Here is a 19,259-nt window from a genome sequence, read left to right on the forward strand (position 1 = left end):
TGGTCTTTCTGTATGAGACGTCTGGCTCGTTACTCAAGGTTATGACTCTTCAGTCGGAGCTGGAACCTTCTGTGCAAGATGTGTCTTCTCCTTGGTATGAAGTGTGTTGCCCTGCTAAGGAAGTGGAATCTGGCTCCTGCAGAAGACCACTAAGGCGTGGACAACCAAATGAATATTGTAGATAAGGACCTAGGATTGTAGCCAGCAAGTTTTGTACATCATTCTTCAAGGTGTACTGACAAGTTGCTTAACAACATCTAGTGGAACTACTATTCTGACTGGCAATTCACTGGTGACCCCTACATTGACCTCCTAATTGTGAATTATTGTGGAAAAGGAGCTGCCAGAGTATTTTGCATTCTACGAACAGACTTCAGACTCATAGTGCGGGACAGCAGCTTGAAGCTTTGTCTGGAGGTCGAAACTTCCCACCTTATAGGCACAGTGCTGTGGTTGTCGATCCGTTGTTTTGGGAACTATATGTGTGCAACTACTCCGGTTTTTTGCAAGCGCCTTTTAACGTCTCCAGTGCTAATGTCGAACTAGCATTTTCGAAGTTGGGTGCCATCAATAAAGGCATGCTAACACAATCAAGTCAACAAGGTCAGCAATTCTCCTACTAAAACCAACTGTGCACAGGCTGCATATGAATAAGGTAAACAAAAAAATTCAGCTCTTAGAGTCTATTGCTCCTTTCGAGAGCAGCTTTTTTCTTTTTCGTCGATAATCGCTCCTTTTAGAGTTTGTGCCGTACAACTAACCGAAAAACACAGATTTCGCAAAACGAAATAATACGCCAAAAAGCACCTGCCGATTTTTCGCGGAAATAAATAAACACCGGCCTAGGTGTGATGGGTGGAAATGGGACCTGCAGAAAATAAGTAACACACTGCTGTATACAGCTTCTCATCCCCACAGGCACATTCTTCAGAAGTTCTGAAATAAATATTTTAAGAACATATTGTATGGGCAGCACCAGAAAGAAAGGATCAAAAGACCAACGTCGTACAAAGTACTGTCGATCCCAGATGTATAGAACTTTAACAGGATTGTGAAATAGTTTGATAAATCAATGATTCAGTATACAAAAGAGAATAGATAAGCTTATTTGTTACATAGAAGCAAGAATACAGTGGACTTCTGCTAGTGGCATGCTTCTTGCAGCAACATGCCACTCTAAGCCTCACTAGGTTCAGCTTACTTTGTAGCAAAGCCACAGCAAATGGTGCTTTGCAACTAGCCACCGCCTATCCTAAGAGATCTAATCCTGTTACCAGTGGTGCGTGCAAGGTGTCTCTTAGACAACCACTACTACCTACCAGTACACTACAATAGAATAATATCTCATTAAAGCAAAGGAGCAGTTGGTTTCCATGTCTTTGGCAGTGAAGCAAGCTAAGCACAGCAGGAGAGGACCTCCAGTCACCTAGCAGGCTTCACCACATAATGAGTAGTGTAACGAAACCCAGCTCTTCTGCATAACACTGGTCACCTAGCGGGCTTCACCGCATGATAAGCTGTGTAACAAAACCCAGCTTTTCTGCACAATACTGGTCACCTAGTAGGCTTCACTGCATAATAAGCTGTGTAACGAAACCCAGCTCTTCTGCACAACACTGGTCACCTAGTAGGCTTCACCGCATAATAAGCTGAGTAATGAAAGTCAGCTCTTCCACACAACACCAGTGTCACGTGAAAAATGAGAACAAGACTGAAGGCTGCCCTCAAACACACCCTGTGTTCACCATGTGACGCACATCCGTCCCAGCTCCACGCACAAAAAGTGACTGTGGGAGCTTCATTAGAAGTACCACTTGCAGGGACACGGCATGCCGTTTGATATACTATTGAATGTTCCACTGAACACAAGTTCAGTAACGTGAAACAATAGTGCTATATTTTTGCATTTATTTTCAGGTGGATGTTCTGACTGTTTGATGTAAATCACAATTTCTTTGAGTGCAGTCTGTTAATATTGCAATGTTATCATTCACAACGTCCATGTGCACTGAAGGTTCTTGGAACAGACATGCCTAGTTTGATGCTAAGTGTGATACTAAAATGATGCCATCTTTAAAGGGGCTAGTCTCATTTTGCCATGAATAAAACTGCTGTAAATTAACAGACACATCATTTTGCACAAGCTTTATTGTACGAATGCATTCAAAATAGGAATGCTTGTACAAGGCTGAAGACCAACTGCAATAGAAAAACAAATGCCTAGAAAACACGTCACTAGCTTATTGTACACAACATTGATAAACTTAAATATACTATTTTATATTCTGGCATGCTTGTAAAATTGGCTCCTGCATAATGAATGGACAGTTAGACTAACATTGGCATGTCAACAATACATCCTTCGAGGCATCAGAAATGCCTGTTTGGAAAAAAGCCAGCCATCAATCGATACACGAAGCATCTGACTATGAAAAGAAAGCCTGCACTCTCCCCCAAAACAAGCTTCGGGCAAGCAGCTCGCCAACTGGACTACAAATGTACCACATGCAATCTGACTAGTAGCAGTCAAGCAACACGCTACCGGTTAACGTGACACTGTTGCACATCGATTAACAAGTGCTATTTAGCATAGAGTCTCACTAGAACATCATTGGCACAGCAGCAACAACAAACAGGTACTGATTGCAACTACCACAACTAGGAAGCCTAGGCGCAACACTATGGCTCTTATCTTGCCTAGCGCTATGCTGCTCTTGTTTTGCTGTCACAACACAAGGAAGACACTGCATAGGCACACAACATTGACACAGTACAGTTAAAATGACACAGACAAATAACAGCAACAAATGCTTCTTGTGTGTGTTGGCACCTTAGCTCGAGACAGCAGACTGGTGCACTGCTGTAACTGTGGAGGCCTCTCATGAAACCGCCAATCTTTCTTCTCTCTACACTTATCGCACATCGGTACTCTGCACAGGAGTACTCTCCTACTACTCGACTCCAACTCCTCCACTACGCCATTCTAGCTCCTCCTCCTCTGCTCCACTTCAACTGGAGTAGTACTTAACTCCTTCTCTATCTAAGGAAATGTGCTTATTCGCTGCAACAGGTGTTCCTACTACAAGCCTTGTTTACGAAATACGATATGATATACAGAGACACTGCAACATTGTTGTTCATCCTCCAACATATATTTTGGCTAGCACATTAGGTACACTGCTCAACTGAAGTGAAGCAACGCAGATGAAAAAGCTAACACAGCATTTCGCTGTTCCCAGCAATGTCATACTACAAACTGACAATACATGAGCGAAGACTATTCAGGCTACCACAGCCTGCTTAAATTTTTTATGGACTGAAGCAAGGCCTTGTGTGTATTGCTCCTGTCAGGTTTTTTTCTGCAAACATCTCATAACAGACATGTATATATTCCATTTTTCTTATTTAGCGGCATTTGCAGGGAGGCTTGTACGATTCGCCTCCAAGTTGCCTTGCAACAGTAACTTGAGATTAAGTACACCTTAAGCATGTCCAGCGCCAGAACAGTTTTAAACATCATAACAGCTAGCAATTAGTGCCCAAATTTAAAATTTTTGCATATGCAGGAACATTAGAAACTTGCAATAGGACACAAGGGCCACTTTGGCACCAAAATTAAGATTTCCCTAAAGAAAGCAGGGTGGAACATATATTACATTACACGTGCTGGCAAAAAGTTCACATACCAGCATTTCTGGAATGCTTATTTCTTGCACTGCTGCTTGTAAAGCAAGAACCAATAGCTGTAGCTCACCCAATTGGTACTTCAGCGGCTATACCTAGTTGTGCATATCACTTGGACGCAATATATGGCAACATATTTTGTGTTGGCACGAAAACTTGTGGCACAGGTGTTTGAAATGCATGAAACCCGACATCAACTTTCAAGAAAAAATGACGGTATATGCGCACCTTAACTAAAAGCTCAGTCATGAGCTTTGAACGATGTCACGGTTGGGCTTCCATTAAATGTTCTGGATGGAGCCTGCAGAGCTCTGCAGTAAGCATCTCATCAGCAACAACAAACGGGTATCCACCAAGACGACATCAACTCAGACAGCATACAAAGGCGGTAAAACAATGCGATATGCAATAACAAGTCTCTGGGATTAGTGACGTAACACTGTTCAACAGAGCAATTCACTGGTACTGCAACAGAAAACCGGCATCTCAGTGATTTGCTTGCACACTAGGTATCACAAAGGAGGTCTTTCTTTGGCTTAAAAAACCCTGTAAAGTATACTTTGAAAAAATTTCAGACTGACTTTCCCAGCAATTCATACTATTTCCAGCAACCTACAAAGCATCATAAAGATAAAACAGGCGCAACCCAGTCCCAGCTGGAGTACATCGGTTGAAAACAAGGGGCAAGGACGTTACTGTCATGACTCCTGGCTCAAACAATAAAAAAGCAATGGGATACAAGTAAACGGTACAGCGACAACATGCAGCTTCCTCGCCTGTAACTTCTGCCTCAATGTCGTCGGGTAGCAGCAGAAAGAGTGCTGAGGCAAGGCCCTATTAGCCTGTGCGGACACTGGGCTAAATTTGGCATCGTGAGAACTTTGGTCTCTGTCACTACACTGCACTTAGTACTGCTTTCTGTGCCTCAGTCTTGAACGCTACTTTCTCCCTGCCATGAGGGACACTAAATGAAAACATCAGCTATGACTACTCTGTGCATATGACAGGCTGTAACTTGCGCTGTTTCTAGTAAAAAAAAAAAAAAAGATTAAAGGAACCTTGACCTCCAAAAAGCAGTTGAAGATGCGGTTTGCAACAGCATTCTTGAGGCAAAAACACCTCATTGGAGCAAAATGACCCTTCCAATTCACCCGGGGAACAGACGGGAAATGTCACTACTTTGTGACAAAACAATCTGTCAGTGCATTGCATCGCAACGCGGGCAAGATGCGGCGACCTTTCTTGGGGCAGTTTGTGATTTTGAAACCATTCAAAGTAAGGCTTGTGTGCAGCACTGTGAACACCGAAGACATGCCGCAGATACCAAAGCCACACACACCACCCAGCCCACAACACATCTGTTCTACAGTGCTGTCTAAGCAGCCAAAAGTGACAGTTCTGCTTGCACAAATGACACTGCAGATAGGATATATGACCAATTTTTGTGATAAATAGCTACATTGGTGTCTAACAGATGGTCTAGTTCATGCGAAAAATTAAATAAATATTAAATATTTGCTTTTACCAAGGAAACCACAATTGCAGTTAAGTGCTTCCCAACAGTCCGTCAAATGCAAATATGAAAAAAGAAATCAAAAAGTAACAGCTTCCAACGCCTGATCAGTTGGCCGTGCACCCTGCCTTGCTACCTTCTCAAAAACCCTAAAACAGGTATCTGGCTCATTTTAGTGGCACACGATAATGGCTACAAAGCAATCACCGAATCCAGGAGTCCACACTGATCAACTCCAGCAAGGACAGCTAAGAAGAGCACGAATTCTGTTCCTTTGTTCTCAACAAGAACATGAATTTTCAAATAACGCTAAACAACACTACATTACGCTGCGCAAAGTACTCGAAGCCCTGTTGATGGACCAACATGTTTGTCCTGTAACATCAAGCCCAAACTTTCTCCCATATGGCAGCACCAACAGCAATGGCAATGAGCTTGCTCAATGCATGCTCTCTTATCCATATATTTGAGCACATCGACACAATGTCAGCTCACTGCGACCAGGTATTCGCAGTTAATGTTGGGACTCACAGTCTGTGAAAACAAAAACATGCAAGGCAGTAAAGCAGGAAGGTTTATAACCAGCAGGAAAACCTGCTTATGAGTCACTTTTAGCAGAATTCTGTCCTTTTAAGTAGCTGACAACTTGCAATCACTCATAAAAGAAATGTTTACTTTACCACCCAGGTTTAGACGAACTTTAAAAATCGGTGATCTGCCTTATAACATCATGTTAGCGTCACTTGTCTTTCGATTAATTCAAAACAGAGCAGATAATTTCTGCAGAACTGTAAAGCAATGGTGCAAAGATGCAATGCTTCAAGAGGCACCATCTCAGGGGTCTGACCTCTTTCTCTCTACAGCACTGCTGACTCCTCAAAATTAACAGGATGCCTTAATTAATACTTTACACTGTCTCCAAAACTTCATGTTTGGCACCTTTTTCTGCTAACTTAAATATAAACAACACAGAACACAAGCTGCATGACAATAGTACAAGAAAACTATTGCCATTTATCACTGTTCTGCTCGCACATTTGAAGAAAAAAATTGGACATCAGTCCAAGAACACGCATGATGAAGCAGTCTGGTGCATACTGACAGACAAATAAACTGCACGAAAGGAGCAAGGAAAAAGGAAAGAGCAAACACGGTGAACATACTATATGCAATGCAGACATATCTATGCGTATGTTTCATTTTCAGTCCCTGTTCTTTTCGCACAGTTCATTTGTTTGAATGTCAGTGGGCTAAGGATTGTGAACTGATTCCAACTGGAAGCCATGTGATGCTGTTTCATGGGTGAATGTCATATTGTTGAAGAAAATGGTAAGGACCCATCAAGCAAGCAGCATACTTATGGTCCAAAGGTCATTTCCAATGATTTAATGCCTTGCATCATCGTCTTTTGTAACTGTGAAGGACAACATAAAACAAACTTCAGGAATCACTGCAAAGCTAGTCGTGTGAGACACGAAAGCTTGCATAGGCACTGTAGCTTGTGATTTTTTATCAGCTTGATCCTCTGTCCCTTACAGCCCGCATAATGAGGCTCAGTAGCTCCTGCTTTTAAATCTCACTGCAACACTTGAACTTTGGGTGACAACACAGAGCTTACACTGCCAAGAGTCATTTGATCCACAACAAAGTACAGTACAGGGAAGCCTTCATTTAGCTTGAGTCATAAGAACACTTTAACCACTGCACTGTACCAAAAAGCATGTTCTCACTTCCGTTTTCAAAAATGACTAGCTTCATAAGGACACAAAGATAAAATGAAGTGACAAAGTGCACACAACAAAAACTTGACTAGCGAGTCAGGCTTCAACGCCTCAGACAAATATTAATGCAAGCCTGGTTGGTACACAAGAAACTAGCACCTCAAAAAAGTGGCTTCCACCGGAAGCAACTAAAGAAGCAAAATGAACTAATGTGTTATTCATATGCATCTGTCAACACAAAGAACAAACTAAAGGTAAGATTTCGCAGCTAAGGGCCAGTTCCTTTCGTTTTTTGTCCTTTCCTCACATTCGAAAAAGGCCATTACCAATGAGTGCATTTTTTTACTTATGTTAGCCTAAGGACAGGATGTTAAACGCCCATATCAAGTGTATCGTGCACCATCACAAAACTCAACCATTCTGCTCTCTGCCAGCTTCTATGACTATCAGGTGTCTCACCTGGTATCACTGTACACTTGTCAAGCAGTGTCTGCGGACAGCCACCTAGTTATACAAGCACTTTTACCTTTGGCTGCAGTCCAAAAGTAAAAAGCTCAAAGACAAGACTGATTGCTAGGCATAGCGCCCTACAGCCCTTCTCTGTGTGCTCAGTCTTTGGCTGAGCGATCCTCTGCTTTGTGGTCGCTAGCCAGGGCACTGAGAGTGCTCACGGCACTGGCAGGCAGGCCATGGATGGAGGATGCCCGAGTGGGGCGGGGTCGGCCTTCTGGCTCCTCTTCGGCCAGCGTAGGCGGCGGTGCATCATCAGCAGCAGTGGCAATCCCCACCTCAGTTGCCGCCCAGCCAGCTCCCCGCCTCGATTTGCCAAATCTGAATGTCTTGCGGCTCTGTGCCTTCTGGCGCTGAAGCCGGTGCCTTGGCCTCTGTGGCTCCCCTGTCTCGGGAGACTGAGGTCTAGATGCTGTAGGGGTTGGTGGGCCCTCTCCTGCAAAGCAACAATATAGGAGTGCTGTGACAATGCTATCATATGCTTTACATTCACCAGCTTTCTGCTTTGTGCAGTGCAGATGGGCTGTTTTATCATGTTTCTGTTTCAGGATGGGATATGCTCACAAAATCAAATTTTTCAAATATTGTGATGCTTACAGCATTTTCTGAGAACTATCGCTATAACTTATGAACGAGCTGGATTGGTTGATGGCACTTATAAACAGGAGCTGGTTCTGAGGCACAGCTTACAGATTTTATGACTAATGGCTGTGCCTGTCAGTTGTACAGTGGCCCAGTTTCTTTCCACTGTCATTACACACTGTCCTGCATGCCAGTGTTGTAATGAGAAATCTCAACATATGTATAAAGTCTGCTTTTGTGCATAGTGATAACCAGTGAAATTAAAACTGTACATAATTTTGGGAGCTACAAGCCCATTATCCTGGTGGCCATTATTCTTGAAATAATGTGGCGCAGCTTGACACGCCTAGTAGTCCACAATATGCATGATGGCATCTCATGGCTAAATGGCCTAACTCCTGCTACAATTGTTCACATCCTATGAATCGCCACTACATATCGGCATTCAGTCAGTTGATGGCTGCTGAATGCGGCTGTCTACAGGACACAAGCTGCAGAGAGTTTTCTTCACAGCCGTTTGTGCAACACGGAAAATGGTAAGGCACATCGAGCTGGCAACTTGGCACTGTAAGGCATGAGACCACAGGAGGAGAGAACCATCACGCTGTCACTTGAACTTTCTCACTATATTCCCTGTGGTGTCCTTCGCTCAAAATGCACAAAATGAAACAGCTGGGTGGGGCACAGTAATTTTGTTCTCATCACCGTCCATATTAGTGTGACAGCAATAGCTGGGTCCCAATGGGCTCTCAGCAATTTCCCCTAATCCATTCTCTGGACAGAGAGTTTCCATATTAACAGTGAAAAAAAGTTTGGTTCCCAGAAAAACCGTCTGTAATTCATGCCGTCCATATTAACGGGGGTCATATTAATGAGGCATGGCTATTTATGAACGAGCTTAATCAGGGATGCTAAAAGGTAAATGTACTTTCAGAATAAGCACTATGTGAGTTGCATATCTTTCACTGTACTCTTCAGTGTAGCGAATGTATTTAACATTAATAAGCGCATCTCTTTCACTGGACCACTCAATGCACCATGCGCATCGAAACAGAAACAACATGCTCTAAGGAAAAATTTCCCACCAAGTGATAATGAATCCTGCACTGCAGATGTGTGAACATGATATATAGGAGAACAAAACTGGCATAACCGCGGGAATATGACAACGAAGACTTATAGTGAACAATGAAGTCCTGCCTGAGATTTTACCAAAGCAGAACTTATCAAATCATTACACGATGACCATGGCTCTGTTCAGTGCAATACGTACACTATCAAAACACATGCATCAACCCAATTGAAAAAATTACTCTGGGTGCTGCTAACTAGTACAAGAAGAACTCCCGCAGCAATGTACTTCAGGCCATTTTATTCCACACAAATTAAAATCAATCTAGCTTTGAAATGAATCTTTGCATTTTTTTTTTCATTTTCCTTTCTTTTTAAAAAAAGATAAACCAAAAACCTTCTCAATTCATCCACTTTTCCTGGTCCAGCAAACTTCAAATTCATCATCATCATCATCATCAGCCTGACTACACCCACTGCAGGGCAAAGGCCTCTCCCATGTCTCTCCAATTAAGCCTGTCCTTTGTCAGTTGCCGCCACTGTATCCCCGCAAACTTCTTAATCTCATCCGCCCACCTAACTTTCTGCCGTCCCCTGCTACGTTTGCTTTCTCTTGGAATCCACACCGTTACCCTTAAGGACCAGCGATTATCTTGCCTTCGGATTACATGCCCTGCCCAAGCCCATTTCTTCCTCTTGATTTCAACTAAGATGTCATTAACCCGCGTTTGTTCCCTCACCCACTCCGCCCTCTTCCGATCTCTTAACGTTACACCTATCATTTTCCTTTCCATAGCTCACTGCGTTGTTCTTAACTTAAGCTGAACCCTCTTTGTTAGCCTCCACGTTTCTGCCCCACAGGTGAGTACTGGCAGGATACAGCTGTTGTATACTTTTCTCTTCAGGGATATTGGTAAGCTACCACTCATGATCTGAGAGAACCTGCCATATGCGCTCCACCCCATTTTTATTCCTCTAGTTATTTCCCTCTCATGATCTGGATCTGCGGTCACTACCTGCCCTAAGTAGACATACTCTCTTACTACTTCCAGCACCTCGCTACCAATTGCGAACTGCTGTTCCCTTGCTAGGCTGTTGAACATTACTTTGGTTTTCTGCATGTTAATTCTTAGCCCCACCGTTCTGCTCTGCCTGTCTAACTGATTGATCATGCTTTGCAGTTCTTGTCCTGAGTGGCTTAGCAAGGCAATGTCATCAGTGAATCGCAAATTACTCAGGTATTCTTCATTAACTCTTATCCTGACTCAGGCAGAGATCCCTTATAAGTAGAGGTGTGCGAATATTGAAAATTTTGAATATTGTGAACAGAATATGTTTTCTGTTTATTTCATATTCAATTCGAGAAATGGATATTCAAGAATTTCAAAATATTTGGAAGTGACCGATAACCACAGACTTTCGTAAATCCGACCATGGGAAAACCACAACATCTACGCAACATCAGGTTTAGAGTGTCAGGAAAAAAGAGTACAGAGGCATCCTCTTCACTTTCTTCTTCGTCATTTATCGCATGGACCAGTCACATTAGGAAGCTGCCAGGCTTGGACCTTTGTGAGGTACACGGCCCTTTTGCTCAGCACTTAACGCTGCACGGGACAAGTGCTCATCATCCTGCATCATTGGGATGCAAGCGAGTGCTCCCGGGCACAACGCCACAGCGCATGGCCAGCAATTTTTTTGCCGACAGCACGCTGAGCATGCACGAGATCTCGCCAGCGGCTAGATAACGGACGAGTGAGAAGCAGAATGGGGCACACCAGCATGGGAGTGCTGCCCATTCACTTCGTGGTTCCGGTTACACGGATCAGCCACTGGTGAGGCGTTAACGGATCATGTTCTGCAGAAGCAGGGTCCTTCCTGGCTCTACCAAAGCGGTCTATCCGCAACTTAACGGCGGTAGCAGTGAGTGCCAGTGAGTGGTTCACCGGCAGAGCGACCGATCATGTACCTCAACTACAGCATGGTGCATTGCAGCCCGTGCACACCTGACGTGCACATAACGGCAGGCATGATAGCAAAGGTGGGCTCCTGCAATAAGCCAAAAAATAGCCTGGCTGCATAGTTTCGCTTTCTGGGCTTTGCCCACTGCGACAGTAGTTTCCGGCTCCGCATTCACCAGCCGCCCACTTTTGATTGCCAACTGTAGCGCCGTTGGCCACTTATTTATATTTTTAGATGCAGTCTCGCTGTTCCATCGCCGGTGTGCATTCTCCTCACTTCTATAATGTCCTTCCAGCATGTTAAAAAAATTGCGCCTCTCCCATAACCGAGAGTAGAGTAAGCATGAAATGTTTACGGGCCTAACACAGGCTCCATCGCTCGGCTTAAGCAGCTGTGACGGTGGCGGCATTGAAATCCAGGACGATGCAGAAGCGTACGCGGACACGACGAGACGCAGGCCTGACAAGAATGTATATGCAGCGCGTTCGAATACTCCGCGAGCGTGTATACATCTGCCTGCCAGAGGGGGAAAGGGCTTGAAGGCCAAGCGGCCGGTCTTTTACATGCGTGAGTGTGAGACCGCAGCACCATCCTTGGGGAGGGAGCGAAAGTTTTCCTCCGAAAGCCCTTCTCGCCCTCTTTCTCTAAGCGGCCTTCTCTCAAAGCCCCTAACAGATCACGTATGACAACGAAGTGTATTGTGGCATGTATGTGCTTTTTCCACGCGTTATTAGAAATCGGAAATTATAATTCCGTGCATTATCAAATGCACAGCTCGACTGATATCTTGATAAACATTGAGAAGACACTGGCAGCAGTTATTTTTTGTGACTCGTTTGGAGAGCAACCGGCGCTTGTATGCCGGTCCCGTAGGAGGGCTTAGAGAGTCTCGTTGATTCTCGTTAAGTCTCGTACGGTGCCGGATGTTCTCGTTTCAGAGCCCGGATGAGTGGAATTGAGTGGATTTCAGTGCCCGGATGATGGCTCTCGGTCTCGGCGTGACGTCACCACAATGCCGACAACGGGAGCTAAAAGCATTTCATGCTTAAAAACTGCGCTCTCGTCATGGGCTGTTCGCTGTTTGTGAGGTGTAGCCTCCTCACAAAGCTTCACTACATTTTCACATTTTCGTCAGTTTCTTTTGTTTTTCAAGGTCTGCGGGAGGGAGGCATTTGATAACTCGACTTTTGGATAATTTGGGCATTTCTTCCCATCCACTGAAGTCCAAATTAATGTGGCTTTACCACCGATCATGTTTTTTTATTAAAGGGGGGACGAGGGTCTTAAAGCTGTCCTTTTTATTTGTGGCTCAAATTTTATGAAATTTTGGACACAGATGCGTTTTTCTCTTCTGATTCCAAAAATGTAATCATAATTGAGCTGGTGGTCTTAGATCAAAAGTTATCTTGAATTCTAGAGTGTAATTAGGTAATTTCTTACGCAGCTTTAATGACCTTTCTCATTGCATTTTGTTGCTTTTAATTGCATGAATTGATAACCAGCAAATTCCCATACCCGATGACATTCTTGCTTTTTTTGTTTAGGCCACATATAAATAGCAGTTTACAATTAGCTTAACGTGTTGGAGTGTCAAATACTGCGACCTTTTACTCTCGACACAGTACATCAGGATGACATGCCTAAATAAAAAAAAACAAAGAATGTCATCGGGTATGGGAACTCTCTGGATATCAATTCATGTAAATAAAAGCAACAAAATACATTGAGAAAGTTCATTAAGGCTGCGTAAGAAATTACCTAATTACATTCTAGACTGTAAGATCTAAGACCACCACCTGAATTATGATTACATATTTGGAATCAGAACAGAAAAATGCATCTGTGAGCAAAATGTCATGAGATTCTAGCCATAGATAAAAAAGTTAGTTTTAAGACCCTCGTCCCCCCTTAAGTTGCCAGTTATGTGTCAATTCATACATCTAATTTTGTCATTCATTTTGCATGACTACATTTCAAGTTGCATGCTGTTATGATTTCTAATCAAGCAGTATACATATCTGTGTAAGCCATGTTTTTTTTTTTTTTTTGCATTGTGTTCAGTCAGTTTAGTTTTGTTTAATTTTTAACTGCAAAGATCGCGGATTATTTTGGTAAAAAAAAAAAAGGAAGGAAAACAACATTTGCCTATATACCTTTCTCTGAATATCTTTTTTTCATAATGAACAGATATTCAACATTCGAAGCCACTTTTTCTTCCTATTCGTACGCAACTCATATTTGAAAATTTTAATATTCACACATGCCTACTTATTAGCTGTCCAGCTTCTGGAGAATAGTTGTTCCATACTAGAGCCTGCCGGCTCTAGTCTGATACCATGCTATCATCGCGGTAATGAAGGAGAAAAAAATCTAAATAAAACATGAGGCAGCCACAAAAGCAGCTCATCCGTACCGGTAGAATCCACGCCCTCTGGAAGACTGTCCTGAAGGGTCTCCTCATCAGTAGCGGCACCACTCTCGGCAACACCGACAGATGTCAGGCTGCTGCTACCAGTGCTTTTCTTGCTGCCTTTCTTTTTGATGAGGAGAGTGGACTTTCTGAACAAGCGGGGCTCAGACGATGCTGAGTGCTCCATGTCCAGGGCTTCCATTGGTCGATAAACTGCAACAGCAACACTTTATAAGTGGCCCCCATAGAAACAGTGGCCTTTTAGTTGACGTTGCACAAGACGATAACGGAGGTGCATCAGTCACAAAATGCTACAAATTCTTTGCGACTGATACCAATTCAGGCAGGGGCACCTTAATGCCATATTAGTTATTCTGCTTCCAGGGAGCTGAGAAGTATTAACAAAGCTTTGACAAAGGCAACCAGAGAGCATTATCGATGGCAACACAGTATCATCAATACATGCAGGGTTAAGAGGTGATCTTCGGAGACACTGCAGAATAGCTACTAAAAATACAGGCATTTAACCCATAAAGACTGAAAGGCACTGCACTGAATATGAATTCCGCTTTATTTTCATATTCACTTATTACGTTGCATGAGCTCTTTTCAGCCCATTCCTAAAACCCTCTGGCAACTGCATCACTTTTTTCTACAGCAATGCCAAGAGCAGATGTGCTTCATGTTTAGATAACAGGCGAAAGTATAACTGCGTCTTACTGCCTCTTATTGCCTCCACTGCCATGAGTGTTCAGTGAACTATACATAGCGTTAAATTATATGAAATCCGGCTAGTATCTTGGACTAACTTACTTGCATCAAGCATATTTTTTAACTTGATCCTGACGGTTCAAAACCACTTGACTTGATCACAGGATCAAGTTCTATGTCCCCCATTTCCATCCATAAGTTTGCATACTAGACATTAATCTTTGCCAAATTGGAATATGCTGCATTCACTTGGAATTACTACATATCAGTGCGCATCTTATTTTGCTAATTAAATAGAAGTCGTGCCAGCTTGCTTCGATTCATGATGCCAAGCTACGACAAGAACACTGATGCTTTACAGCCTTAAATCATCTATTCGTCACAAGGATCAGCTGTGCCCTTCTTGCAATTTCTATTACAGTTCTCTTCACTCACACAGGACACCTTTACTTCTGCCTAGAAGAGCACTGCGTCATTGATCTAACAATTTTAGGGGAGATGTGAGTTGCAAAATGGCATTTTTGTCAAGAAATTGCAATCAATGCCTACACTGATTTTAACGCTGCCGCAGGGAATAAAACTAAACAGCAATTGCCGCTCTTGCACTGCTCATGATAAAATGTGGAGAACGTATTCTTAAAAAGGGAGCTATAGAAAAACAAAGCTGCGCAAGAGTAACTTAGTGTAGCAACCGAATTCTCCATACCATGAAATCACTTGTTTCCCCACTTTACGCCCCAGCTGGACAGTAACAGTGCTTCTTAAAACCCTACAAGTATACCTCCTGTCACGACAGTGCTGTTATGATTTGTGAAGTGATCCGGCCCTCGCTGTGTCATTATGTTCAAGCCCTAACCCAGAGAGACCACGAATTAGCACGCTGCCATAACCATTCCAGCCTTAACGCTGCAGCCTGACAACAGTGATATCCATAGCCAAGCAGCGGAGTGGGAAAGCAAGCTTGCCTTGGGCGGGTCCCTCTTCCTCAGGGTAGCTGGTCCTCCTAAGGAAGCGCTGCATGACCCGGCGGCTGCTGCCCTCGCGCGAGTGAAGTCGTATGCTGAGGCCCCGGTGTGAGTCGCGTTGCTGCTGGCTTTCCCGGTGGGGCTCTCGCTGCGACTCAGATCGCATGGGCAGGGGCCTCGGAGCAGGGCCGCCCGGTGGAACCGCTCCGACAGCACCCTCTGCTGCATCCGGCAAGGCGTGCCACATATGGGTCATGCTTGTGAGGTCTGCTGAATGGCCAGCCTACCATATAAGCAGTACTGAATGCGCAGGCTAGCAGCTTAGCGTTATGAATACCGTGAATAAACATGACTATTATTGCTACCTACTTTGTCATGGGCAACGTCCCTGGTCAGTCACTACAATGGGCCAATTGTGTTCACAGAAAAAGACATTTAAATTGAGATGTATCCAGTCTGCGTCACCCTTTTGTAGAGCGCTCGAGCGGCGCACTTCTCTGCATAAAAATCAACAACTCGTGGCCACCTGCGCAACGCTTGCGCGAACGTAAAGACACATAGGCCTGGAAGCAATGCGGGCATGAACACTTTGCCCAGAAACTATGGGCAGCTTTCTAATTTCAGTTTTTATTGTGTAGTGCATGCTGCACAAGTGCTCTAAACCAGTGTGACACACAGCGTACATAAGCACTACACAATATTGCGTGTTGCGTAAATCAGAGAAAATTTTAAAAAATTCTCTCGGCCTAACCGCACGTTTGTTCAGGCTCAAATTTCGCACAGAGGTTGCATTTGGCAGTCAGTTTTGTTTTATACAACATTTAGGTGGAGTACTTGCCTGATTCGGTCAGAATTATTTGGAAATGCCCATCATCTGCGGCGACGGGGAACCAAAACCGAAAGGCTTCGCAGCAGGGGTACCCGTAGCGCCATCTTGTGCCCAGCGGAGAAACCCAGCTGTGCTAAATTGGTGAGCAAATCACCTTTGCTTGGTGCTGTCTGCTACGAAGCAGCGCAAGACATCACCGAAAATGCGGCCATACAGCGATCAAGAGAAGGACATGGCCGTGACTTGGCTATGCGAGTCCAAGTCCTCCTATGCCGCCCTCCTCGGTAGAGAGCTCGTTTCTCCGGTAAGTGAGAGATGGCGCCACAGGTACCAGTTCTGTGAAGCCTTTTGGTTTTGGTTTTCCGTCGCCGCAGATAATGGGGATTTCCAAATAATTCTGGCCGAATCAGGCAACTACCCCATCTAAATGTAGTATAAAACAAAACTGACCACCAAATGCAACCTCTGTGCGAAAATTTAACCCGAACAAACGCACGGTTATGCCGAGATAATGTTTTTTCGATTTTCTCTGATTTACGCAACAGTCGGTACAAATAATATGCATAACGTTACTGCCAGCAAATGCACTGCAAAGTGTTTAGCAGGTATTCACGCCATTATTACAGAGGTGCTGCCAGCAAGTAAATATTGCATCAGCATTCAGTTAGTTGCAGTAAAACAGGATGTGGCATTGTTGAAAAAAAAAAAAAAAAATATTACGCTTCTCCTCCTCAAACTTCTGGCTTGCCCATGCTCAAATTTGAAACATTTGACAGACAGTTCTTTTTTTTTTTTTTAATACTACGTTTGAATTCAGCACTTGCCTGGTTTTTTTCATGAAATGAATCCAAGTGTGCTACTCACTTTGGTGACACCAGGCCATAAGGCATACTCACTTAAGTGGTAGTTACACATAGGACATAACCTTATGAAATCCTCAACTCTTAAACCTCATGCATTTGGTGCCTACTTGTGGCGCAATGGCTTACCACGAACATCTTGGTTAGCGCGTAGCTATCATCGTGTACACGGCTGAATGACTCTCTAAACAGAAGCTGTTCTCTGAACAGAAGAGGCTGAACGGAAGCCACAGCAGAGAAGCTGCCCATGTCCTGAGCTATCGAAACTGTGACCTCCACAAACATCAACCTAAACATGCAGTTTGCTGCCATTCAGAGGGCGTTCCTCACCTGACTCTACTGATCCCATGCCCGGTGGTCTGCCAAGCCGGGTGATGCTCTGGTGGTCAGGTGTGAGCTCGGTGAAGCTGGGACGGTGAGCGCCGCCCGGGGCCATGGCACGTGTGAAGCTCACTGACTGAGACAGCTCGCCTCCATGGCCCTCACCAGATGGCTTGCCACGCTCCAGTTCTCCTCCTGGCAACCAGAACCGAAGACAAGTGTCACCACCATTGACAATGTCACTACTGATGCTATTCTAAAACTACACTTAATAAAGTGCAGCTTCCACAGCCCTCCAAACGTGATATGTATGAACACAAGGCAAAACAGCTGTTCTGTTTTAGAGCACAACTCTTAGGCGCCAATTTCTGGCTTCCGTGTTGGAGTCGTCGGTGTCAATGTAACGGGTTGTCCAAGTAGCCGAGCAAGACGCCACCTCAAAGATGGCTGCCATGTGGAAGATCACAGAGGGCGGCTAGCAGCGTAGCACACCACTTGCCAGTCGTGAAGGGTTGTGCTCACATTTCGCATTACCAGCTATGACAATCATGTGTCAATTTTTAAGCACAAAAGTATTTCAAGGCCTCTTTATGCAGGTAGACAACTCTGAAGATGCTGTTCTGTGCAAAAGTTGCTAATGTGAGCCAGCAGCTTCATGCAAACTGCAACAGTTTGCTGATCCAGTTTCTCTAAAATCAGCAAACTGCCTTTTGCATGTACTTTCACGTACCGGTCAGCACCCACTGTTCTACTAGGTCACTGGGACACAGAGAACTATATCTGTCAGGCCTGTAACATCCAGACCACGAGGATGTCAGGCAAAGGTCCTAAATTTGAAGATAGGTCTGCAATCCTTAGTTGTAGGATTGATAAAGATAGTTAAATTTATCAAGAAATAAAAATGGCTGCAAAATAAACAAAGTAGCAAACGACGTTAACTTCTGAATGTAATTGAACGACAGAACTGGCCGCACAGGTCCTGGTAGTACATGAGAAAACCAATAAAGGCGACTCTCAATAATCCAGACTAGAGAAGGACTGAAAATTTGTTTGAACTGAAAGCAGTAATCAAATTAGAGGGAGCTTTTTTTGTGTATTACATGATGTTTCGGGACCAAGCCGTAAGTTCAAATAAGAAGTTCAAATTAATGAGAGTAAACTGTATTACATACCAATGCACGTGTTGAAATTTTTCAGATAAGTAAAACTGCACGAAGTAAACTGTGACAAGGTAAGACACAGGTACAGACACACAATTTTGCACAGTTCATTGTTTTAGAATTGCGCAGGGTAAAATGGGAAAAAGCAAGACACACACAAAGATAGTTGTGTGTTTCACTTTGTTCCAACTTACTTCGCAGTTTTATTAATCTGCAACAATGAACCAACTAACTCACCAAAATGACCCGCTTCAAATTTCAGTTTGTATCACTGTGGGAGTTACCTCTTGCAGTAATTCAACATGCTGGATATATTTTGTATCTGTGGCAGCTAATAACACGGCTGCATCAAGAAATAAGTTGAGAAATGTGATCTGTACAATACTGTAGAGGTTTTATATAATTTTGTGTATCAAAAAAATTACATTATGCTATTTTTTTTTCCTGTACAGTGCACAATACACGAGGCATTCCAGGACCAAGATTAGGCATGAGGTATATAACCCCAAGCTGGCTATAAACCTGCATAAGGTATAATAATTGAACCCCACAAAGCGTAGCAAAGTGCTTAATGCAGGAAAGAGTAGCAAATCATCGTTCAAATGCTAACCACATTTATTCAAATCTGCAGTGGACTATGAAACAATGTTTTCGAAATCTAAGTTTTGAAGACATCTCAGCTGGTTCATGCCGAAAGAAAAAGGAATGCCAACCAAAGATTGCTGATGTTTGCTGTTCAAGTTTTGCTTCCCACTTTATCATGACCACAAAAATATCAATAAAATTAACTAATAAAACCACCTGACCACCACTCCAGTAGAACGAATCACAATAAATGTGTTCGACCATTTCTACTGCAAAGTAACGCTCATAAGTGTACTTTTTTTTCCCATTTTTTTTGTAGAACTGTGGAATGGGCCAACTGACATTGTAGAAGCCCAATTTAACAAGGCATTCATG

General features: G+C 43.6%; 1 protein-coding gene across 4 annotated transcripts in view; it reads right to left on the bottom strand.

Moving 5' to 3' along the window:
• Nucleotides 1-2,118: 2,118 nt before the first annotated feature.
• Nucleotides 2,119-19,259, bottom strand: part of unc80 (unc80, NALCN channel complex subunit) — a 139,197-nt gene continuing 122,056 nt past the window's right edge. For 3 of the 4 annotated variants that reach the window (XM_089544604.1, XM_089544603.1, XM_089544601.1), the window contains 4 exons: nucleotides 17,149-17,334; nucleotides 15,130-15,351; nucleotides 13,457-13,666; nucleotides 2,119-7,864 (listed from right to left, as the gene is read on the bottom strand). In XM_089544604.1, the coding sequence (XP_089400730.1) occupies nucleotides 7,527-7,864; nucleotides 13,457-13,666; nucleotides 15,130-15,351; nucleotides 17,149-17,334 (956 nt within the window). In that variant the 3' untranslated portion in view covers nucleotides 2,119-7,526. The remainder of the gene's footprint in view (nucleotides 7,865-13,456; nucleotides 13,667-15,129; nucleotides 15,352-17,148; nucleotides 17,335-19,259) is intronic. The other variant, XM_089544602.1, reaches the window with a different exon arrangement.

The sequence above is a fragment of the Amblyomma mixtum genome, chromosome 5, assembly GCF_055824585.1.
Source record: "Amblyomma mixtum isolate Tamu chromosome 5, ASM5582458v1, whole genome shotgun sequence".
Lineage (NCBI taxonomy): Eukaryota > Metazoa > Arthropoda > Arachnida > Ixodida > Ixodidae > Amblyomma > Amblyomma mixtum.